Below are 25,230 nucleotides of genomic sequence, written 5' to 3'. Positions count from 1 at the left end.
TAAAATTGTGCCAAGTAAGTAATTTTGCTGACATGACATTAGTAGGAAGAGAAACATGTCTTAAAAATAATGTGAATAAACCTATCTATCTACTTTTATATATTAAGAATAGATGCTTTTGAATAACTGGCTAATATTTAAATAATTATTAATTTAAAATGGTTTGAAAAGAATTTGTAAACAGGACAAGTTATGATAAACACTAAAATTAAACGAAAACTAGAGATAGAAAACTAAAAAATTTTGTTCATAGAGATATATTTGTATATATTCATTTACTTTTTTTAGAGATTCAATTTCGATTTTCCAGATATCACAATGATTTTGTTGTTATTTTTTGTTGTGATAATTAGAGTGCTATTTTTTAAAAAGTAAAGCTTTTCATACATAAAATTTGAAGATGATACTGTGATATTTCTTAAGTGTTTAAGGGTGTGTTTGGTTTTGCGTTAGAAAGAAGAGAAGCACGTTTGAGTGCATTGAACGCTTTCTCTTTTTGTTTGGATGCCTTTTTTTTAAACGCCAAGGTGATTTTAAGTTCGTAACGTACGTTCATAAGAAGTTGGAAATTGTAGCTTTTGCGTTTAGAAAATCACGTTTAGGATTGAATTTATTTTGTTTTATCAATTCTACCCTTTACTTTCTTGCTTGTGGTCTCTTTAGTATTCAAATATTTCAAATATATAACTATATTTTTTTATTAAATTTTTACTTTTGATTTTGTATAAAAAATATATTTTTATTTGGCTTTGTTAAAATTTGTAAGTGTAATTCTTGTATATTAATTTATTATTATAATTTTGTTATAATATAAATTATTGATTCCATTAAAAAGAACAAAGTAAATAAAAACTAATTATAACTAAAAATAAAATCATAAATAATTAAAATTTATAGTTTAAAATAGCATTAAATAAAAGAGTACCAAAAGTATTAAAAGAATTATAAGTAATATAATTTAATAAAATATATTTTGATATATTTTTTATATATTATTTTTGCTTTTGATATAAAAATATATTTTGTCAATTTTTATATATTATTTTTATTTTAGTAAGTAAATATTAATTTTATTATAAAATTAAATAATAATATCTATTTAAATATCTAAATTAAAATGATAGAATAATATAAAAAGTTTATTTAAGTTGATGTCTATTTTAGTAATTTTTTATCTAAAAATAATTTTGAGTAGTGTAATCCAAACAATATTTACTTTACTATAATCCATTTTGATATAAAGATTACCAAACATAAATCACTTTAATACAAACTTACTTTTTATCAAAATCAAGTTTGCAAAATGGGTTAAAGCTAGCCAAGTGGGAACGCGAATCTACTCTGAAGGAGAAAGAACATTCAACAACTCAACCCAAAACCAGAATAAGGCCACTCAACGTAAGAAAAAACCGGTCTTAAACTGCTTATTGGAAGAATTTGCAGGGATGTCAATGCAAGAAAGGAAACAAAGTTTGAAACCACAAGACACTAGTAACAGGGCAGCACCTGAGTCACCTCAATCAGCCAATTCTAGAACAGAATGCATGGAGGTTATCATAGCTGGTCAGTCCAATACCAAGGAGGATGAAGGGCAGCTTATGCAATTCGCTATTGGGAGTGTCTCACCACAGAAAAAGGTAGGAAGTGGAAAAGGTTAGCAAGACAAGGTGCTGCAGAGTCAGATACTAAAAGTGAACCCAAAAAAAGGTTGATGAGTGGTATAGCTGAAGTAACTACAAAGAAAGCAAGAACAGAGGATGAAAATGCAGTTGAACAGATGGTGGAGGGTGCCAGCCTACAAATGGCACCCAAGGCGCCATGAGAACTATAGTTTGAAATTGTCGGGGTTTGGGGAGACCCCTGACAATTCACACCTTAAAAGGGATATGTAAATCCCACTCCCTCGAGATTGTGTTTATAAGTGAAACAAAGAACCAATCTCGACAGGTGGAAGCAAAACTTCGGGTATGCGGCTACAAAAACTGGTATATTGTTAACCCGGCAGGAGTGGCAGGAGGACTTGTGCAAGCTTGGAAGGACAGCATCAGTGTTCAAATTATTAGCAGTGGAGAATTTTTTGTGGCAGCCGAAATTAAGGAAGTCGGAAGCAGTGAGGTATGGGTGTTCATTGGTGTCCATTTGAGTTGTTCAGAACAAATTCGATCCTTACAGTTTGAGGAGCTTATAACAATGAGCCAACACATGGAAGGAAAAGTGGTAATAGCAGGCGATTTTAATGCTATAACAAGCCAAGCGGAAAAGGAGGGTGGAGGCTAAAAATCAGCAACCACCATTGCAACATTCACTAATTTTATTGACAGTAACGAATTGGTGGATATTGGAATGGTGGGGCACCCTTTCACGTGGACAAATCGAAGACAAGGAGAGGATTTGGTGAAGGAGAGGCTTGACCGCTATTTAGTTGGGATGGAATGGAAGTTGAAGTTTCCGAATGCAGTGGTGCACAGGCTCACAGAGTCAGGCTCGGATCATGCTCCAATTTTGATGGAAACCGAATCTCAATCCTGGCATAGTAAAAGGCGGTTTAAATACCAGGAACGTTGGTGTGGAGAAGAGGATGTCAAGAGAATTGTCAGTGAAGTGTGGAGAATGGAAGTTGTAGGCTCGGCTATGTTCTCCTTGGCCCAAAAGTTAAAAGTTTGTAGACATAGACTAGTTCAATGGCAGAAAACTCACAAAGCAAACTCCCGGAAAGAAATTGAGGACCTTCAAGCTAAGCTAGAGGAGTTGCGGGTGGCTGGAATCAATGGGGGAGAGGAGGTTACCAGTTTGGAAGAGAAGTTGGAGCTGGCATATTTGAAAGAAGAGAGCTATTGGCGAGAAAAATCTAGAATCAAGTGGCTAAAAGAAGGAGATCAGAACACTAGATTCTTTCACCAGAAATTTCAATCAAGGATGCGAAGGAACAGAATTTGGAGATTAGTGGGGAGGGACAATGAGATTGCATCGAAACCGGAGGATATTGCAAAGGTAGCTGAGGACTACTTTTGCGATATTTTTACTTCTTCTTGTTCAGCTGATCCGAATCCATACTTAGAGGATTTGGAGTCTAAGGTTACAGCTTCCATGAACCGTAGGCTCCAAAGGCCAGTAACTATGGACGAGGTCAAAAGAGCTACATTTAGTGTTCATGCTCAGAGTGCTCCTAGTGATGACGGGTTTACAGCTAAGTTTTTTCACTTTTTATGGGATATAGTTGGAGGTGACGTTTTTAAGGCAGTGAGAAGTTTCTTTCACAGTAGCAGAATTTTAAAAAGCTTCAATCATACTCAAATTTGTTTGATTCCAAAGGTGCCAGATGCCAGTGACATGACTCAGGTACGACCGATCAGTTTGTCTTCAGTTATGTATAAAATTATTTCTAAAGTTATGGTGCACCGATTACAAGGTATTATGAATAAAATTATAAGTCCAAATCAGAGTGCGTTTCTCAAAGGAAGACTTATTTCAGATAATATTCTAATTGCCCACGAATGCATGCACTATTTGAAAAATAAGAGAAGTGGGGCAGAGCATGAGATGGCTATTAAACTAGACATGAGCAAGGCTTATGATAGGGTTGAATGGCATTTTTTATGGTATATTATGGATAAGTTGGGGTTTGATGCTAAATGGATTAACTGGACTAAGGAATTGGTAACGACTGTTTCTTACTCTGTTGTTGTGGAAGGTCAACCATTTGGCTATTTTAGGCCAAATAGGGGCATCCGACAGGGTGACTCCCTATCTCCATATCTCTTTCTTTTTTGTGCAGAAGGACTTTCCTTCTTGCTACACAAGGCAGAGCAAAACAGATTAATTCAAGGAGTTCAAGTTAATCGGAGATGCCAAACAATTAATCACCTTTTGTTTGCTGATGATTCAATCCTTTTTTGCAAGAGCGCACCTAATACAAGCCAAAGCATTCTAGAATTGCTAGAGACCTATGAGGGTTTTAGTGGGCAAAAAGTCAATTTGAATAAGTCGGCTATCTTTTTCAGTCACAACACTCCTCAGAACACAAGACTAGCAGTTGCTCAGACACTAAATATTGAACATATCGGAGCACAAGACAAATACCTGGGACTGCCATCTATAGTTCAAAAATCAAAGAAAGCAACCTTTGGAGCTATCAAGGATAAAGTTCAGAAGAGGATTATGGGTTGGAAAAGAAGTATATTGTCATCAGGTGGCAGGCACACGCTATTGAGAGCGATGGGGGAGGCGATTCCTATTTATACACTCTCTTGTTTCAAGCTCCCGGACACGCTGTTGACTGAGATTCATAGCATGCTCTCGCAATTTTGGTGGGGTTAAAAAGGCGCCGAACGAAAAATGGTTTGGATTAAATGGGACACAATGACGAGACCAAAGAAAGATGGAGGGCTGGGGATCAAGGATCTAAGGGCGCAAAATTTGGTTTTATTGGGCAAGCAATGTTGGCGTCTAATGAAATACCCTAATTCTACTATATCAAGAATGCTCAAAGCTAAATATTTCAGATATACAGATTTCCTACATGCAGAGATAGGAAGCGTACCGTCGTGGGGTTGGAGAAGTGTTCTTGAAGGGCGCAAGGTGATCGAGAAAGGCTTGTTATGGAAAATAGGCTCTGGCACTAATGTTCGCATCTTCCATGACCCCTGGCTCCCACCACCAGTGCCCCTTAATGTCCCTCAAAATGCACTCACAATCCCGCCAAATATGCAAGTGTATTACGTTAGTGCGTTACTAAATCCTGATAGAAGTTGGAATAAAAATCTGATTGAGTCGATTTTTTCAGTTGATATATGCAATAAAATTTTTTCAATCAAACCAACAGAGGAGGAGGATGAAGTTAATTGGTGCTGGACAAAATCTGGTATATATGAAGTTGGGTCAGGATACAAAATTGCTTATGGATTCTTTCATTCTCCTACTTCATTGAGGTCCCAGAACATACACAACAGAGTCTGGAATAGCATTTGGGAGTTGAAATTACCACATAAAATTAAGATTTTTCTATGGAAAAGTCTTCATGAAAAGCTTCCGGTGTTGCAACAAGTTCACAGCCGGTTCGCATCCACTCCTGCCACTTGTCCAAGATGCATGTTGAAGGCTGAATCAATTTCTCATGCTTTGTTCCAATGCCCCCTGTCTTCAATAATATGGAGTCTAAGCTTAATAACCCCTGACCTATGGATGAGAGAAGAAGAAATTTTTTTCAATTGGTGGCAACGAGTCTTATCCTGGGCAGTGGCTCAATTCGACGGTAGACAAAAGACCCTCCTCATAGCGGCGTTGTGTTGGAGCACTTGGAAAGCGAGGAATCGGTGTATTTTTGAGAAGGTAATAAGCCCAGCACCAGAGATAGTGAAAGAAGCTAGCAATTTAGTGCGTGAACTCGTGAACCATACCTGATAGATGCTACTTTTTCTTTACTCTTACTTTACTCTTCTTTAAACTCTTAGTCTTTCAGTCACAGCTGATGATAAATGGGAATACCCAATTCTTTTGTACTTCCTTATGAAAACACTTTTATTTTATATTAATAAAATAATATTTATCTTTGAAAAAAAAAAGTTTGCAAAATCAATTTTACACCAACTCTAGTATAAGTTTATACTTGAAGTTTGAATTGTTTTAAATTTTTAGAGCCAACAGCTATAAATGGAGTGAAACTCAATATACAATAATAATGAAAATTAATGTTTGGTAATTAAAAAAAATCAAGGAACGGTAAAAGGATAGAACTTTTTTTTTAAACAAAATTAGAAATGCTTTACATTATTCCGATAAAGCTGTCATCTATTTTTTAAAATTAATAATAATAAATTATTGTTAACAATTTTTCTCTATTAAAAATATTTATTTATTAGTCAACGAACTATAATTCAAATGACATAATTTTTTTATATTTATTTAAAAATTGTAGATTTGAATCTTACTCCTAACTTCAAAAAAAAAAAATACTGCTGTCTTTATTTTATTTTTTTTCTTTTTTATTCCTGCCTATGCTGCGGGGATCATCTGATTTTTTAATTTGTTCAAAGTATGAAATCTTCACGCACCAGAGAACATAAAAGTCCCATTAGATTATTCCAATAAGTCACTAACCCATTAGATTTAGCCAAGTAATTTGAACTGGCATGCCAGTTCACCTTCACCAATCACACAAAAGACAACGATTGTCATAAAAAAAAAAGGGTTTTCACAAGCATTATTATACCTATAACTAAAATAGATTATTCCAATAAATTTATATAAAAAAGTTATTACGGTGTTGCTAACAAATGCTTAAACAACTGAGGTTATTAATTAAGTGTTTAATAGAAAAATATTTATGCGAAAATTAAATAGTTAAATTTTTTATTCGTAAACATAACCAATAGCGTAAGAGCATTTGTTAATAAAAAATTAAAAACCAAAACGGTATTTTAATATTCTTTTTGGTTAAAATAATTATATTATAAATTCTAAACAATTTTAATGAAATTTAAATTTATCAAATTCGATCATCTTTTTCAACTATTTATTTGTGTTTTGTGACAGTTACGAAATGGGTATGAGACGAGACGATCACTCGATATTCATTGCCAAAACTCAATTAACGGTTGAAAAGCTCATTTATTTATTAAGGTGGAGCGGATGAAATGAAAAAAAAAAAATTGCCATATCTCTAATTTTAAGACTCCAAATCTCTAACACATTTTATTAAATTTTTAGTGTTTGTTTAGATGTTATTAAATTATTAAAAAAAAATTTCAAAAAAAAACTTTTTTTTAAAAGTATTTTTTAGTGTATTTAATAAAATTTTAATAATAAAAATAAAAATATTAGAAAAATAAATAATATTTTATATTATTATATTTAAAATATAATTACTAAAATAAAAAAATATTTTTACATAAAATTACTTTTAATTTTTTTTAAAAAAATTAAACAAAAATCACATAAAAACAGATTTTTATTTATAAACTCATCTACACAAGCCCTTAGTTCTGGTAGAAGGTAATGTAGATCTTTATTTAATAACAGTCGGGAACAATAAATTTATAAAAATACATTACTTTACCAACAATATGATCATTGTGTCAGTAACTCAGTATCACTCTTATGTATGTGTGTGTACCAGCACGATTAGTAGAATAAAATTCGTAACATATATAAATGTTAATTATTTTTTTTAACACAGACATTTATTCAGAAACGATTAAATTAATCAAAGAGAAAAAGATAAATAGGTCCCTAACCTTTTTTTTTGTGAACATTTTTATCTCTAAAAAATGGAAAATATATTCATGTTCCTGACTCCTCCAAATGTGGATAAATTTACCCCTTCGTTGAAGTCACTTTGTTGGACTCGACGAAAAACTCTAACTTGGCTCTCGTGACACTGACCTGGCCGTTATGGGATCACACGTGGTCTGTAACTTTTGAAAAGAGGACATATTAGTCCCCACATACCAAAACGACGCCCCACCCCCAATTTTTCAAATTCTTGAACCCTAATCCTTCGAATGCACAAAAACGGTGAAGTGTGTGAACGAAGAAAGAAAGCATTTATTCCCATGGCATCCGATGGAGTATCATCAAGCTCGAGAAGAAGTGGAGGTGGAGGAAGACAAGACCAGTTCGCTGCGAGCTCGGTTCCTAACGGGAAGGATGGCAAAGATGGCGTCTCACCAAAGTGCTTCTGTGGAGAAAATGCAATCCTATTCATGTCGAAGACGAGCAGCAATCCTAGCAGATTATTTCTGGGGGTGTCGGTTTTATAAGGTATATAAAGCAACTTAGTGAAACTGTATTTGTGTTAGGGTTTATCCTCAAATACCATATTTTTCTGAGTTCTGTGGACTGATTTTGTGTAGGTAAGACAACCATATTGCAAGTTTTTTTTGTGGTTTGACGAGCATATTGTAAGACTTGGGATGACTAATACAAGGTATCTGGGAGAGAAGAAAATTAGTGATGTTGAAGAGCATCACAGAAAGCAAGACATGGAAAACAGGATCACATGTTTGGAGAAGAAGATAGTAGCTTTAGAGATGAAAAAAATCCAATAAGATGGTGTATTTGTGTTATTTTCATTGTCCTGAGTGTTGCTGTTTTAATCTGTAAGAATTGATCAATGGTTGAAAATGATAAATGTGATGATTTCTTGCCAAAAAGATCAACATGTCCTTTGTATAAATGATTTGTATATCCTGTATCAGTTTTTAGCCTGTATGTTGCAACGTATGTATGAAATGAAAGTTGACAAAATAACAGGTAATCAAACATTCAAGAACTGACATTAAAGCTGTGAAAGTAAACATTTATGTTTAGAACTGACAAAAAAAAAAAGGAAACCAGTTTGCCAATAACGTTTACACATGTATGGCATGCTACCATTAACAAGTTTTCACTTGACTAATAACGGGTAACCAAAAAATAGGTAACAAAAAAAAGGAAATTATATTTGAAATTTGCTATTAACTATTACAACAGCACACATTTATCCCAAAATAACATAATGGCATGACTTTTCACTCCTTGGAATCCTTAGATGTTGATACACTTGTTACAGTTGGTAGTGGAGCTTCCTGATTCTGTGCAGCAGGTTGTGTGTTAGATGGAGTTGGTCCCTTGGGAAGTTCCTGAATTGGTGCTGCCTGCTGTGTGTTAGATGGTATTGGTCCTTAAGCAAGTGGAGCTGGCGACCTGAAAATCTTCTGCTTTGGTCTGAACTTTGATTGTTTCGGGCAACTTGTGTCATTAACCATGGATGGAGCTTTTCTTGGAGGTTTAAATGGACGACTTGAAGTTGGGGCCGGTGGCCTGGCTTGAGTAACTGTTGGCCCTAGTGGTGCTATCATAAGTGTGGATCTTGTCACTCTTGTTGGATTTGGTGCAACATTTGGAGGACTTGGGCCAACTGCATTTAGAACCTGGAGTAAGGAGGACACCAAAACATGACAAAACATAAAGCACATAACATGGAATTCAATCAATGCATATATCGAACAGATTACAATGACAAACAAATGCATCATTATAGTAGGGTTTTGTTGCTGGCTTGTTGAGCTGCTTGGTTGGCTGTTAGAAGCATCTTGGACATAGTAGTGCAACAGATTAACAAATTAATACTAAGACAGATTAGTCCCTAATGAATAGTATACTAAAACAGATTGATCCCGGAAGATTATAGTACTAAGACATTAATTCCTGAGGTATATAGTACTGAGACAGATTAATTGTTGACTAATTTAGTGCTAATACAGAATTATTGTAGGAGTGATCTTACCTCCGGTGGGGAGCTGATTGTGACAAAGGAAGCACCACTAGTGCTTAGGAGGTGCTAGCTCCCTTCTTCTTAGGTCGCTTTGTCTTCGGCTTTCAACTAAGGTTGGAAGGAGCTCCCTTACAAGTTTTGTAATTGTGGCCCTTTTCACCACACTTGCTACAAGACACAGAAAATGACTTCTTCAATTTTTCTCCTTGCATCAATGGCGCAACAGGATCTTTTTGCCTATTATGAACCTTTGGCCGGCCAATTGGTCTTTTGATGATGGGTGGGTCTAGCTATGAGAATTCAGTTCTGGGTCAAAATTCTGCACTTGGTACTGGTTTAATACAATGTGCATATGTCCTCTTGATTGACTCTATACATAGCCAGGGGTAGGGGTGGCAAACGGGCCTAAACCCGCCGGGCCGCCCCGCGTAACCCGCCAAAAAAGGCGGGCCGGGCTGGAAAATTGGGACCGCCAAATAACAAAAACCCGCCTAACCCGCACCGCTTAAACCGTGGGCTTTGGCGGGCTTTGGCGGGGCGGGGCGGGCTTCCCCGCCGGGCTTTGTGTTTTTTTAGTGAGGGGGTATTTTTACAATTTTTTTGCCAAAACCTAACTTCCCCCAACCTAACTTACAAGAGTATGAAGATAAAAATTGAGTGATTTGGATTATGTTTATATTATTTTGGAGACAATATTTATAATTATGTTTTAAATTATATTTATTTTGCTTTGGAGAGAATATTTATACTTATGTTTTGGATGAAAACTTGGTTTATAATTATGTTTATTAGATATTTATAATTAAAAAGATTTTAATGTTTATGAATATAAAAAATATAATTTTTATGCCTTTAGAAATTATAATAGTTAAAAGTAAAAAATAGAAAAGATTTTTTTATATTTTTATATATATTATTTAATAGTTAAAAGTTAAAAAAAAAAAAGAGGATACTTGGCGGGCTTAGCCCGCCGGCCCGCCAGCCCGCCGTTAGGCGGGGCGGGCTGGGATTCTGGGACCGCCTCACTAGGCGGGGCGGGGCGGGCCAGCCCACCAAAAGGCGGGCTTCTAGCGGGGCGGGGCGGGCTTCCCCGCTTGCCACCCCTAGCCAGGGGTGCACATAGTCTTGTGGCATGTCACGTCTCTTCCTAATAGCAGCAAGTGCATGTATGCAAGGCATGCCTGAGGTAATGAAAGACAATGGTAATATTGGCATGTCACGTCTCTTCCACCTTGCTTGCTTTGCGGCTCACCTCAAATCTCTTCCGTTCGTTGTCACCAACCCATTCAGCCATCCACTTAGTGCTAATATTGATTAACCTCTCCATCCTCTTTTGTTGAACTGGTGCTAGCTTTCCAGGGTGATTGTCTAGTACTCGCTTGTGATTCACCATCCTCCTCATCAAGTAACACCTAATTTCTTCACACATGGTTAGGATAAGCTTGCATCGGTAGTTCATGATCTTAGCATTAAACACCTCACACATGTTATTTATGAGGTTATCAACCTTTGGCCCATGTGAAAAGTAAGTCTTTACCCATGTTTCTGGCTCAAATTTACTAAGGTATTCCCAAGCACCTTGATTAACTGCCTTAAGCTTTTCCATGCATTCCTTGATTTCTGCAACAGTACACTCCTATACAACCTCTCTGATGTACAAGTCCTTGAACCGGTTTATAAAATTTTTTCACATGTGCATGACGCAATTGCGTAACTATGCATGTGGCATGACCTCCTTTAGCGCATACAGTAAACCTTGCATTGAACAGGAGCAGGAAACAGTTTCATAAAGGAATGACAATACAAAACAAGGTTATCATATGTGAAATAAACATAACATAACCAGGATTACATCTTACCTTTTGTTGGTCTGATATGAAGTTCCAACCATAGTTTGCATCGTCTCCTATGTCTCCCTAAAGATTTGTCAGGAACTACTTCCAGACATCCTTGGTCTCAGCCCTGACAACTCCATATGCAATAACATAAAACTGGTTGTTTGCATCTTGCGCAACTGTTGCTAGAAGCCAACCCCCATAATATGTTTTGAGAAAACAACCATCCAAATGCAACAAAGGCTTGCACCATCTTTGAATCCTTGCTTACAAGCATCTAAGGATATGTATAATTTATCAAATACAGGGGGAGCTTCTGGAATTGGCATGAGCTCCAACCTGACTGTTGAACCTGGATTGCTACTTAGAATCTGCTCACAATAATCCCTTGTCTCTTGTATTGTTCCCTCTCGTTGCCCATGATCTTATCCCTGGCCTCCACTACTGCTCTGTAAACCATCTTAGGGTGGGGACATAATGAAAATTCCTCTCTCAAGAATTTAGTTGCCTCCTTTGTGTTCATGTGTGGTTGGGTAGCCATTCGCTTCTCAATTTTCTTGCCAATCCAATGCTGATAAGCTGCATTATTGCCTAAATTCCTTGCGCAAGTGTGTTCTTGTTGGTACGTCTTCACTTGATAACACTGCAGAATTTTGTTGTATGACAAATGAACCAAGAACGAGCACTCCTCATCCTTGCAACCCACTCTGATTCTCTCATTGTCATTCTTGATCCACTTCAACTCCCTCCCCTTAGCAATGAATGAATCAATTACCACCTCTTTAAACCTTTCAACAGTCGCAAACCTCGTTCCTAACTCAAATTTGCCCTCACTATGAGCATAATCATCATCAAAATCAGGACATTTGTTACTGTTACCTTCATCCTCGGATGATATAGGAGTATGCGATTCCTCAGACTCATACTCAAACATGATTTCCTCCATCTCTGTTGGGACTTCACTGACATAGAATTCACCTGCCACTGCATTATCAAGCTGCACATTAAGCCCATCACCACCACCAAATTGATCATTCGGCCCATCAGCCCCCTGAACCCCACCTTCACCACTTGTTCCAGCATTAGCGTGCCCGCTGTTTTCTCCTCTTGCATTCACCCTCATTACATGTTGCATCTTCTTCTTTCCAACCTTAGATTTTTTCTTTAACCCTTTGCAATTGGCTTCTTCGGAGTCATTACCTTTTTTTACCCTTTATATTTCTTTTTTTCTTGCCACCAGCATCCCCGCCATTATTGTCAGTTTCAATACTATCACTCCCAAATCCAGCTGGTGGAGGTTTATACAACACATCTTCCGTGCCCTCATACCCATCATCTGAGGAAGAGGATGTCTTCAGTTCCTCTAAAATTTTCATCTACATCCACTGTGACATCACTATTTTTGCTAGCATCATCAACAACCTCGGAATCATCAACAGGGTGATCAAAGTATATATGGAACTCAGATATCTGTTGGTTCTTCAATATGTTCTCTTGCATTGCATTGATCCCTGTATCCCCAGTTAATATGTTCAACCCAAACTCAATGTCGGCACTTGTTGGATCATACCAGTATACTGCTTTGTACGAATGGTATCCCAAACATTTAAATAATGTTACAAGGTCTCCGAAATTCACAAAGTCCAGGTCCATCTCAAGGAACCTCTCTTCCTTTCCATTTTGATAAATTAGGAATCCATCACTTGCTTTGACAAAGTTACCTCCGTGGTAAAAAATTGGCACCACAAAAATATCAACCATCTGAAATTAATCCATGAACAACTATGTTTCAGTCCAAAAACAGAAACAAAAATTATGAATGAAACCCCTTTGCCCTAACAAAATCCCTCATTCTAATCCTACACACGATATTTTAAAAATAATTTTTACACTTCATTACACCATTCTTACCCACACTGTCAACATGCACATATAATGCCTTCACCATTAGTTCACACATGAATAACCAAAACTTCATCGCTGAGCAAGGCGATCTTACCTTCTGACGAAGACAGCAACCACGACCTCAACAAAAACCTTCTTCTTAGCCTTTGACACCTACTTCACCCTACACCGATTGCTCTTCTACATAGTGTAATTTTTGGAGGGAGAAACAGGGAGGCGGGAGTTTGATCGTTTATTTTCTTAGGGTTTTTAGTAATTCAGAAACTCAAATATGAGTGTTATGGGTATTGCATATGGGAATTAAAGTGTGTTTGGAGGGGTAGGGGTGAAACGGCGTCGTTTTGGTGCGTGAGGACTAATGTATCCTCTTTTCAAAAGCTATAGGCTACGTGTGATCCTGTAACGGCCAGGTCAGCGCCACAGGAGCCACGTTAGAGTTTTCCGTCAGGTCCAACGGAGTGATTTCAACGGAGGGGTAAATTTGTCCACATTTTGGAGGGGTCAAGGACATGAATTTATTTTCCATTCTTTAGGGGCGAAAATGTCCGTAGAAAAAAGGTTAGGGACCTATTTGTCCTTTTTTCTTAATCAAAATAGTTGGCCACAAATAGGGGTGACAAACAAGAAAGTCCTATACTATTCTACTCCGTCCTTATGGGTTGGTCTGTCACATTTCGTTTACTGAAGCGATTCTGAATTCCTCTTTCATCCTGCTTAATGGTGGACTAGCGGATTAGCCGGCGAAGCCTGTCAAATCTTTTTTTTATTTTTATAAATCATTAATATTAAACAATATATATAATTTTACAACTATTTCAATAAATTTATAATTCCTAAAGACATAAAAAAATTATAATTTCTAAATTCACGAACACTAAAGTCTTTATAATTATAAATATGTAATAAACATAACTATAAACCAAATTTTTTGAAACAAAATAATAAAATCAGCATTGTCCAAAGTAAAACAAATATTGTCCAAAACATATAATTAAACATCTTCAAGTTTATATTCAATCAAACATAAAATATAATCCAAAATATAACTTAGAACATCTTCAATTATTATCTTCATTCTCTTGTAGATCAATAACATCATATAAATTTGTAAAAAAAATGGCTCTGACAAAAAAAGCCTGTTCCACTGGAGAACCCGCCCCACCCAGCCGAAACCTGTCAAAGCCCATGAATTAGTCGGGTTAGACAAACATTTTAAGTTTAGTAGTATTAAATTTTCAATTCAAACCGTCTTTTTTAGCGAATTACGTAAGTCGGCCCAATGAATTTCGACTCGTTTGTCACCCCTAATGACAAAGTTCACAATTATATACTTATGTATTATCATATGAGATATATCTATTGTCTTAAGATATTTTAATTTACAAACACAAACCTCAAATTTGATTCAATTGAGTAATAACTAAACCTAAGGACTATAATAAATATTTTTATCAACCAAAATATTTGTTTTAATACAATGATTAATATCTTATCTTCTTTTATGGAATATAGGACTTTTACTCTAAATTTAATTATAACTATTCATTTATCTTTTAAATATTTTAAATTGTTAGTTTGATTACTCTATTGGTCCTTATAGTTTTGCGAAATTTTTAATTAGGTTTCTATAATTTTTTTTCTTTTAATTGAATCGCTGCACCAAATTTTTTTTCAATTAGGTCCCTCTTGGTAGTAATTGGCTTAATTGTATAGGGATCCAATAAAAAAAATTGGTGTAGGGACTCAAATAAAAGGAAAAAAAGTGTAGGGACTCAATTAAAAAAAAATTGGTGCAAGGACTCAATTAAAAGGAAAAAAAGTATAAAAACCTAATTAAAAATTTCGCAAAACTATCAGGACCAACAGAGTAATTAAACCTAAATTATTTTATAGTTTATTATAGTAATTAATTAATATGAAAAAAGAATCATTCCTTTTTTTATAGTATATAAAAAATTTCTCTATTTTCTATTAACTTATGGCAGAATATTTAAATATTGTTTGAAAAAATTATTATAAAGAACCGTTAGAGAGATTTTAATTATTAAAAAGAATCGTTAATAAAACTATTGTGATAATAATATGCCCAAGATCCAATCTATCATGATTGACTCTCGTGCAAGTGGGAGATTGTTGGGAATAAGTAGTATGACCACAATCCAATCAATCACGTGTCAAATAATTTGTTATTGTTATTATATTAAAATGTTAATATAATAACGTCCTTGATTAAATTTAGAGATTTATCATTGTGATAGTGACCACAATATTGAGAGATAAATCTTTTATAATTTAATCTAAATTATTCTTGGTCATAGGATTATTAAAAAGGACATTAATAATCCGGAAAGATCAATATATATATATAATGGTCTTCATTGGATGAAGATTAATAGATCTCATTTATTAAATTATATATATAGATGGTGCATATAGAGATATGACCATTGAACTGACTCACTTTGAGAATTCCTAATGGTTATAATTACCGTATATTTGTCAATAGGATATTCTCAAGATGAACACAGTAATAGAGTTTCCTTTGACCTGCGACTGTCATAGTAATTAACAATGTATTTATTATACTTTGATTCCGGACACCTAATACCCTAGGGTGCTAGTTGAATGGATATTGGGTATGATTTAAATACTTGTAGAATTAATGATTAGTCAATAAGGAATCCGTCAACTCTTCGTAAAGAGTTTGAGCTCTATGATTATAACGACTGAGATGAATAAAACCTTGGCCAAGGGGATTGAATGAATGAAGAAATGAGTTTCTTAGGTCATTCACAGTTCATTATAATAATGGTAACAAGTTAGAGTTTGACAATTAAACCATACTCTAAAGGTTAACCAAGAGCTGAAAAGATGGAAGGAATTATACTTTGTTCTTCTGAGGTTCTTAGTAAAAATATATTACTTCATACTATCGGGTCATTGAGGAGTGTTGCTAGACGCCAACCTTGATTAGTAAATTTAGTATGACTAATTTACTACCCGCTTAGTATTGAACCTATGGGGTCACACACTAACGAGTGTTCTAATCTTTGCTGTAGAATTATTTAATTATTATTTTGATTTGATCAAATAAATAATTATATTAATTCAAATGGAATATTATTATATTCTTTGCTAGCACCAAGAATATAATAATAATAATATGATAATTGAGAATATTATATGAGATTTGAGAATAATTAGTTATTCTATTTCTAAACTTGAATTCTAAATTTGGATGAGATCCTAACTGATTCTGTTTCAAATTGAGTTATGATACGATTCATAAATTTGAAAGATTCAAGTTTAAAATAAAAAGATATGATTTAAATTTGAATTGAGAATCAAAGTAACAAATCTCATATTATATATATGTATGCCAAGAGTAGAAGAATGCGAAAGAGAAGAGAATAACAAGAGTTTTATTCCTTTGCCTCTACACACATAAATGTATGTGAGCCTAATTCTTGGAGAATAATTTTATGGCGTGCAAAGAGTTGCAAGAGGTTTCTCAATTTAGATCAAATGTCCATTGGTCAAGGAGTTGACAGCAAAGGTTGGTCTCGGTGTGGATACGCATAGCGCCTTCGTACCATCGAAGGAGAAAGTGATTTTTACTAAAGCGTCTAAAGGTATTTAGATTTGATCTATATATTAAATTATTGGAATAAAATTTAAGCACAAAATAGATCTTTAGGATTACTTTCTTTTCTTTCGCTGCGTGTTATGAACACATGGTAATCCTTCAAAAACATATTAAAAAATAAACTTTTATAATATTTAAAGAGAATGACCAAATTTTTTTTGGAGAGATAAATATATCTTTAGGTGATTTTTTTATTTATTTCTTTCTTATAAATATATTTTCTTTGATTCTCTATTATATTTAAATCTTTTATTTACACACATTTATTTATCACAATCATTTGTTGTTAATGAATTCCCTAATTTCCAATTCACCATTAGTAAGTCTTCTTATTCGCATTTTCTCTTACTTATTTATCTTTTACAAAAAAATTGCTTCTCTTGAATTTTGTATGTAATAACAATTAGTTTTTATCATAAACATTTGTTCGATATCTTTCTAATTTTGAATTAAAATTGTGCAATTCAAAACTAAAATTAATAAAACAAAATAAAAGAATCTCAAAAAAAGAAACACCTTTTATAAAATTTTTAATTGATATAATTTTATTTCGAATAAAAAATTTGTGTATTAACTAAAGTTAGACAACTCTAATGCCTCTATATTACTATTCTTTATGCTTCTATACAAATAGACTTTATACTACTATTTTTATGCTTATATACAAGTAAATGATGTTGGTGCACTAGGATCATTCGAGTGAAGTTGATATTGATGTTGAGCAAACCTTAATTCAGAATTTTTATTTTAATATTATCCCTTTTTTTGATTTGGCATCACCTTATTTAAATTTAGCTACCTAAAAGCTTTGGAATTCACTATAAAGGACACGAGTATGACATTGGTATATGAAAAAGTTTAGGGAGCCAGCAATTTTATTGAATTTTGGCCAGCATGTAACCAGCAGAGAAATGTGAGTCATTGGATGAAATCTCACACCATTAAATCATCATTGATGGCTATTTGATGGCTACTAATCACAAAAGTTGTTGTCCCCCTAGCATTGCTCTTAGTATATATCTTGACAATGCATACAAATTTGCATAATTTGAAAAGAAAATTAAACATAACATTATTAATAAAATACTTGTAGAATTATACTAAAGTTAAAGAAAACACTATCTATTGCCAAAGTTTACTAGCATTTCTTACTAAGCATTTAATTAACTTCAAATCATAACCACCAATTCATTCACATTTAAGATCAAGAGCTTTGCTGTAAATCTCTAAGCTAGTTATGTAGTTAGTAAGTTTTACAAATGGTTGGGCTTAAATTTTTGTTTAGAATATTATCCAAATTTTTTTTAATTTATTAGCATAACAACTAGGTTCTAGAGACAAAAATAAGATAAAAATAAAACAATCAATATAAAAATGAAGAATCGTTTGATGATGAGTAGAATATGATTTTATTAAACTTAAAATAAAATAATTAGACTAACAATAGAAGCATATAATATAATTGATCATTTAATAGTATGCAAATAAAAATAATCTTTCAAGCATAAAATAAACCACCCTTGATTATAATTGAAGCAGCCTTGATTATCTAATACATGAGAATATCCATTAGGCTGGATAAAGTAATTTGAAAATTTTCTTATGTAAAGATTTTTCATTTCTTGAATTTTAAAAATAAAACTATGAAGTTATAATTTACTATACATATCACACAAAATACAAAATTAAGCAAATTTCATGAATAAGACATTGTTTTTCAATTTGGATAAGAGATTATTAACACAAATAAAGCAAAATATAGAATATGAGATTGAAAATTTTAAATTCTTCTAACATGATATAGGATATAAGGAACCTTTTGGAACACTAGTTAAATTATGCTTTGGCTTCGAGCCCAGTGCCTGTTTTAATTTGTAACCAAGATAAATGGATAGTGTACTCAAGAAAGCAAATTACTTATTTTTATAATAGCAAAATGAAATTAAAATGAAATATATATATATATATATATATATATATATATATATATATATATATATATATATATATATATATATATATATATATATATATATATATATATATAGGTCTTTGGTGATACCTTTCTCTATTCATCATAGACAAACAAGTAAACGTAGATACCTCTATTTAATTCAAACAAATAATAAAACATAAATTTCATCAAATCCCATAAAATAAAAAAGAAGTTAGTAATTTTTGCAAAAGTTGCATGGTGCATCTGAGAAAGTGAATTCATAAAGAACTCAGGGATAGAAAGAAACTTATCGAAAAAGTCTCAGCATTGACACAGACATCTGTCAAAAGAACATAAATTAAAGTCAATAGAAACAAAGAAAATATATCTAAAAAAAGGAAGTACAGTAACAATGAAAATGATGGAAAAAGACAAATATAGAAAAAAAAACAGAAAGAAGAAAAAAGAATAATAGAATAATTTTATTATTTCAAATCTTATTTATTGATTTTTTAATATAATATATCTTTCATTTTTAAATAATTTTGATATAATTAATTCTTTTATTAATTAAAATCTCTTGATAGTTCACATGCCGATGGAATGGTGGCGATGGCGGCGGTGTGGGATCCGGCGGCTGAGCTAATCATGACACGGGCTAAGAAAGGTGATGAAGATAAGGATAGAATGGTAATATCAGATATTTTTTTGAACGAATGCAATCAAGAGCATTTAAATCCGTATCAATTGCAATGGATAACGGGTTCGCTCGAAATTGAAGAGATTAATGAGGAGGCTGATTGTGAGGGATTTGATGATTGTGTGGAGATTGAATCGGAAAGAACAGTTACAGAATATTGCTTTGATAAGGAAAGTGGGTCCAAAATATTTGAGAAAAGGATCCAATGGTGGAGTAATATGGGTCTGGATTTTAAAAATAGGGAGGCCCATAAACAATGTTACAATGCTAGGCTCCTCCTGGGCCATAAATCTAGTGGGCCTGTGCAACCTTGCCAAATAGATTGGCAGTTGGACTATGTGCAATTGCAACAAGAGGGCGCCAGAAAGTTGGTCCGAATTAGGAGATCAGCACGGGGTCCGATTCGAGGCAGGTGGGCGCCAGGGAAGTTGGGCCGGGTCAGGGGCTCAGCAAATGGTCTGGTTCGGGACAGGCGGGTCCTTCCTTAGGCAACGATGGGCTACACGAGACGAGGGGAGCCAACTAAGTTTCACATGTCCTCATTCACGTGGCTACCAAAGAATGCAAAACCCATTTCATTGAGCCGCAAAAAGGCGTGATATGTGGACGAGTATGGAGAGCGTCGGACAGAAGCCAAGCACCTCATCCTTGTAGCATTGTTGTGGAGAGCTTGGCAACACCTAACAATGTGGAGGGGTATGATCAAGGGCCGGAATTGGAGGGGTTGGTTGAAAGAACGACGGGCCGGGCAAACCAAGGGGGCAAAATGATGCAATTGCATGAAAGGGAGAACAATGTGGTAGAAGTAGTAGGTGAAGACAAAGTTGTGGGACATAAAAATGTCAAAGAACGGGTTACAGAGGATGTTGGATTCGAAACAAAAGCAGAAGATACAAATCAAAATGCTGATAAGAGGCTTACGCAGGAAGGACAGTTAACCAAAAATAAGGAAACATGAAAATTAGTAGTGAAATCTGGTGCAATTTTTCGTGATGAAGAAGACATTATGGCGATTTTATAAAGTCAGAATGAAGCTATTATAGCAAAAAGAAGGATGGCAAAACAAAAAGAAAAAGCTAGCAGGAAGAGCAGACCCAAACAACAAACAAGGTGTATAGAAATTATTTTAAATAATTTATAGTTACTGGAATGTTAGAAGACTAAGAAGGGATGGGAAGTTGAGTATGGTGAAAGAGTTGAAGAAAAAATATAGGTTGAATATGCTAGGATTGATTGAAACTAAGAGAGAGGTAGTGACTAAGTTTGATGTAGTATGATTGGGGGGTTGTGACACGGTGGGTTGGGATTATGTGAAATCAGTAGGTGCATCTGGCGGTTTATTGTTAATGTAAGATGATTTGTTGTTTAAATGATCAAACTGTTATGAGGGGATGGTTGGCTATGCGTTGAAGGTTTGTTGACAAAAAATAACTTTAACTGTGCATTTTGTTTGGTGTATGGAGCCATATGTGGAGTGAGAAATTGGTGATGTGGGAGGAGTTAAGCTACATTGTAGGTTTATGTCAAGTTCCGTTTTGTTTCATGGGAGACTTTAACGAGATATTAAGGTTGGAGGAAAAGAAAAATGCTATTAGTTTACCGGCATCTGCGGAAGAATTTAAGGAATGGGTGCAAGATTTACCGCTAGTGAATTTACCGCTTACTGATCGGAAGTTCAAATGGTTTCGAGGTCGATCTTGTAGCCACATTGACCGGATTCTCGACAATGTGGAGTGGCTTGAGGAGTTTCCAGATACTCGGTTGAAAGGGGAACCTAGAGGTCTATCAGATCATTGTCCGTTGATTTTGGAAAATACAAGACTTAGTGCGGGTCCAAGATATTTTCAAAGCCTGCATTCCTTGTTTACACATAAAGGATTTCTGTGGATGGTGAAGGATGAGTGGAGGAATTCGGGTGAAGCACAGTTCATTAATAAGCTGAAGGCCTTAACGGTGCCACTTACACATGAAAGATTTTTGTGGATGGTGAAGGATGAGTGGAGGAATTTGGGTGAGGCACAGTTTACTAATAAGCTGAAGGCCTTAACAGTACTGCTGAGGAGATGGCATAAGGACAATTTTGGAGACATGGACAACAGGATAAAGAAGTTTGAGGAAGAGATTAAGAAGATTGATGATATGGTTAATGCTGGTAATTATGACAGAACAGTGGAGGCTAGACAGAAGGCTCTTGTAACTTGTTGTTCGAAGTGGTATTTCAGAAAGGAGCTTCATTTGAAGCAGATGTCTCGATCTCATCATGCTAGAGATATGGACAAGAACACTAAATACTTTCATAACCTAGCGTCGGCTAGAAGGCGGAACAATAGAATCGATTCTCTAGTAATTAATGGCAGATTGGTGAGGAACTAGTCCAGAAGAAATGTTGCAATTATGAGATTTTATAAAGATCTATATCGACAGAAATTTGCTCCTATTATTGGGATCTGTGATGGGTTGGTAAAGCAGATTGATGACGAAGAGGCAGCAGTGTTAGAGGTTATGCCATTACCTGAGGAAATACGAGAGGTGGTTTGGGATTGTGAGTCCAGTAAAATACCAGGTAGTAATAGGCACAATATGAACTTCATAAAGAAATATTGGAGTGAGATTGGCTAGGAATTTATTGCAGCTGTGTTGGAATTTTTCCAAAGTGCGAAGCTACCAATGGATGCTAATGTAACATGGGTGGCGCTAGTTCCAAAAGTTATGGGAGCTAAGGAAATCAAAGACCTAAGGCCGATTAGCATGGTTGGTTGTGTCTATAAGGTGATATCCAAAGTATTGGTGAGAAGAATGCGTTTAGTGATGCCAGGTTTAGTGGGAGACACTCAGTCTGCGTTTGCAAAGGGTCGCAAAATACACGATGGTGCTCTCATTACTTGTGAGACGGTCCAATGGCTAAAGCTGCACAAGAAGCAGGCGGCAATCATCAAATTGGACTTTCAGAAAGCGTACGACAGGGTGAGATGGAGCTTTGTGGATATTGTGTTACAAAAGATGGGTTTTGGTCTTAGATGGAGGACATGGGTGAAGGAATGTATGACTACAGTATCTATGTTGATGTTGATTAATGGGTCACCATCCAAGCCATTCAGGATAGAGCGAGGTCTTAGACAAGGAGATCCTCTTTCTCCCTTTCTGTTCATTCTTGCCGTTGACATCTTACACAGGATGGTGGGTAAGGCAGTCAGAAATGGACGCATTTCTCCACTGTTGGTGGGAAGAGACAACATAGAGTTGTCACATCTCCAATTTGCAGATGACACAATCTTATTTTTCCCAAAGGATACAAAGATACTAGTGAATTATAAGAGACTTCTGCGTTGTTTTGAGTTGATGTCTGGCCTGAGTATTAACTTTGATAAGTCAAGCTTGATTTTGGTTAACTGTGAGCAGGAATTGGTGACGAATATGTGTGGTTTGTTGGAATGTGCCGAAGCTACTCTACCTGTCAAGTACTTAGGAATTTCTCTAGGTACAAACCCTCGGTTGGTGAAGACCTGGAAACCGATCATAGACAAGGTGGAAGATAAGCTTAGCTTATGGAAAGCGAAGTCTCTTAACAAAGCTAGTAAGTTGGTTCTCATAAAATCTGTTCTTAATAGCTTGACGGTATACTACTTAAGCTTGTATAAGAGGCCAAAGGCGATTCCAGAAAAGATAATTGGGTTACAGAAAAGGTTTTTGTAGAGTAAAGAAGATGGGAATAACGGTATACCACTTGTGAAATGGGAGATGGTGCAAGCTCCAAAAAATTTAAGAGGCTTAGTGGTGGGGGATGCTTTAATTAGAAATGTGTCGCTTCTATTCAAGTGATGGTGGCACTTTTCGAAGGAAGATCCCGTTATGGAAGAAAGTTATATGTTCTTGTAATCATTTGAACCCAACTGTAATGTTGTCAAAACAGCTTTTACCGTCAAGAGGTGGCCCGTGAAAAGATATTTGCCAACTCAATATTAAAGAGCAACAAGTAAGAGATATGATGATCAATGGTTTGTCTATGGAGGTGAAAAATGGCAGACGTATTTGGTTTTGGGAGGATGATTGATTACAAAGTGGCTCGTTGAAAGATAGTTTTTCGAGACTCTTCTTTGTTTCAAATCAACAAGGATTTGTCGTAAGGGAATGTGGGTTTTGGGATGGGTTAGAGTGGGTATGGAGCTTTCAGTGGAGGAGAGAATTATTCCAATGGGAGTTAGATTTGCTCAATCAACTTCATGATCGATTACAGCTAGTAAGACTATCATCTGATAGAGAGGATGCAGTTATACGGAAACTTGACAGAACATGTATTTTTTCTACTAATTCATTTGTGCAGGTGTTGCAGAAAGAGACTCTCTCGGAGGACATCACAAGTTACAACTTCACTAGTACCATATGGAGAGGATCGGTTCCTCTAAGAGTTGAACTGTTTGCATGGTTTGTCTTAGTAGGCAGGGTTAACACTAAAGAGAGACTGAGTAGATTAGGACATATACATCATAGTGATAAGATTTGTGTTTTGTGCAGAAATGAAATAGAATTTATGCATCATTTGTTTCTTGGCTGTGAGTTTACATGGCAGGTGTGGTGCGCTTGGTTGAAGAGTGCTAATAGAGCTTGGGCTATTCGAGGGACTATCAAAGAGCTGTTTGAGAGTTGGATTGAAGTGCCTGGTCATAACTCTGAGCAAAACAAGTGGATGATAGGGTTCTTTGCAGTTATCTGGAACATTTGGTTGGAACTGAATGACAGAATATTCCAGAGATCTGAGAGAGGTGTTGATGGAATGAATAATAAGTCATTTTTGAGTTACAAGAAATGATGTGGTGTTGATCCGTTTGGTTGTTGATGGCAATGCCGGAGATGACAACGAATTATATTTTATGGAAAAGTACAGGGAGACAATGAAAATACTAAACAATGTGAACAACAGATATGTCGGATGTTCAATTCTAGGTATGCAGATGATTATGTTGATTCTTAATTGGATGATTATTCCTTTTGATTCGGTTTACTCATGCACAATTAATAATGGTTGGATGTTCAATCCACTAGGTGTGCGAATGGTTACCCTAAAGAGGGAAGAAGAAGTAGAGCGAATGCTTGTTCTGTTGGAACTCTCGATCTGATCTTGAAAGAGGGGAAGGGAGATCGGCGAATCTGACTTCCATTCTTTTTTGGTCGAGTCAGGAGATCCGCCTTTCAGTCGAACAGCTTTAGTCCAATCGGACTTTGGCCCTTGATTCGGACTAGCAATTAGGGGATCGTCCTCGTCCATTGATCAAGGATATTGTATTGACCAAAGCCAGAAGTGGGCGTGGGCCAAGCTGGAGTTCTTGTTCGAGTGAGCAGGTAAGCAAGCAGGTACGCCCGAGTTATGTTATTAGGGTTTAGGAAGTAATTTAAGAGCGGAGTGTTTTTTATTTTATTGGGTCATTTTTAGAGTCCATTGTTCACATTGTTCATAAAAATCATTGTCTACCTAGCAAAATCGTATTGTACTGTGTTTATTATCTTGTTTTTTTGTATTTTTTGTTCCTACATACTCCACTTTAATGTGTTAAACTCTCTTTGTTTAAAAAAAATCTCTTGATATTCCTTGTCACTAATTTTCCCAACTTTTTTTCTATACACAAAGCAAAGATTAAATCTAAACACAAAAAAAAAAAGATAGATACTATCATGAAGATTTTATTATTGTATTCGTATAAAGATGCATTTTTTTATCATTAGTTGATGAATTATAGGGTTTGATTTGATATGCTATAAAAGTGTTATTTTTTAAAAAATGTGACCTAATAAATAAAGCACACTTTTAATACAAAACTCTTCATATGATATTTTTAACATCTTCGTCTGAGTAGGTGATGAGCGGATAATTTATACGCTTTTTGGCATTGTTTTTAGTATGTTTTTAGTAGGATCTAGTTACTTTTAGGGATGTTTTCATTAGTTTTTATGTTAAATTCA

The 25,230-nt window shown here is 35.1% G+C and overlaps 2 protein-coding genes across 2 annotated transcripts; both read left to right on the top strand.

The window, feature by feature from the left end:
* The first annotated feature begins 2,343 nt into the window (after positions 1-2,343).
* On the top strand, positions 2,344-4,317 carry LOC140180261 (uncharacterized). The gene is made up of 3 exons (XM_072220715.1): positions 2,344-3,339; positions 3,692-3,736; positions 3,901-4,317. Exons 1-3 carry the CDS (start codon positions 2,344-2,346, stop codon positions 4,315-4,317), a joined length of 1,458 nt encoding a protein of 485 aa, XP_072076816.1.
* A 16,425-nt stretch (positions 4,318-20,742) lies between these two features.
* On the top strand, positions 20,743-24,082 carry LOC140180260 (uncharacterized). Its single transcript, XM_072220714.1, has 5 exons — positions 20,743-21,618; positions 21,700-21,817; positions 21,908-22,890; positions 23,597-23,716; positions 23,843-24,082. Exons 1-5 carry the CDS (start codon positions 20,743-20,745, stop codon positions 24,080-24,082), a joined length of 2,337 nt encoding a protein of 778 aa, XP_072076815.1.
* Positions 24,083-25,230: the final 1,148 nt, after the last annotated feature.

Source organism: Arachis hypogaea, chromosome 16, assembly GCF_003086295.3.
Source record: "Arachis hypogaea cultivar Tifrunner chromosome 16, arahy.Tifrunner.gnm2.J5K5, whole genome shotgun sequence".
Taxonomy (NCBI): domain Eukaryota; kingdom Viridiplantae; phylum Streptophyta; class Magnoliopsida; order Fabales; family Fabaceae; genus Arachis; species Arachis hypogaea.
Note: the sequence above shows the minus strand (reverse complement) of the source record. Positions and strands in the feature narration are given on the sequence as shown.

Bases quoted from the DNA above. Each gene is read 5' to 3' on its own strand.
- LOC140180260 (XM_072220714.1), top strand. From the start codon at position 20,743: ATGTGGAGTGAGAAATTGGTGATGTGGGAGGAGTTAAGCTACATTGTA. The intron at 21,619-21,699 runs GTAATTAATGGC...CTATATCGACAG, and splicing joins ACAATAGAATCGATTCTCTA to AAATTTGCTCCTATTATTGG. The intron at 21,818-21,907 runs GTGAGTCCAGTA...AATTTATTGCAG, and splicing joins ACGAGAGGTGGTTTGGGATT to CTGTGTTGGAATTTTTCCAA.
- LOC140180261 (XM_072220715.1), top strand. From the start codon at position 2,344: ATGGTGGGGCACCCTTTCACGTGGACAAATCGAAGACAAGGAGAGGAT. The intron at 3,340-3,691 runs GTACGACCGATC...TTGTTGTGGAAG, and splicing joins ATGCCAGTGACATGACTCAG to GTCAACCATTTGGCTATTTT. The intron at 3,737-3,900 runs GTGACTCCCTAT...CTTTTTTGCAAG, and splicing joins AAATAGGGGCATCCGACAGG to AGCGCACCTAATACAAGCCA.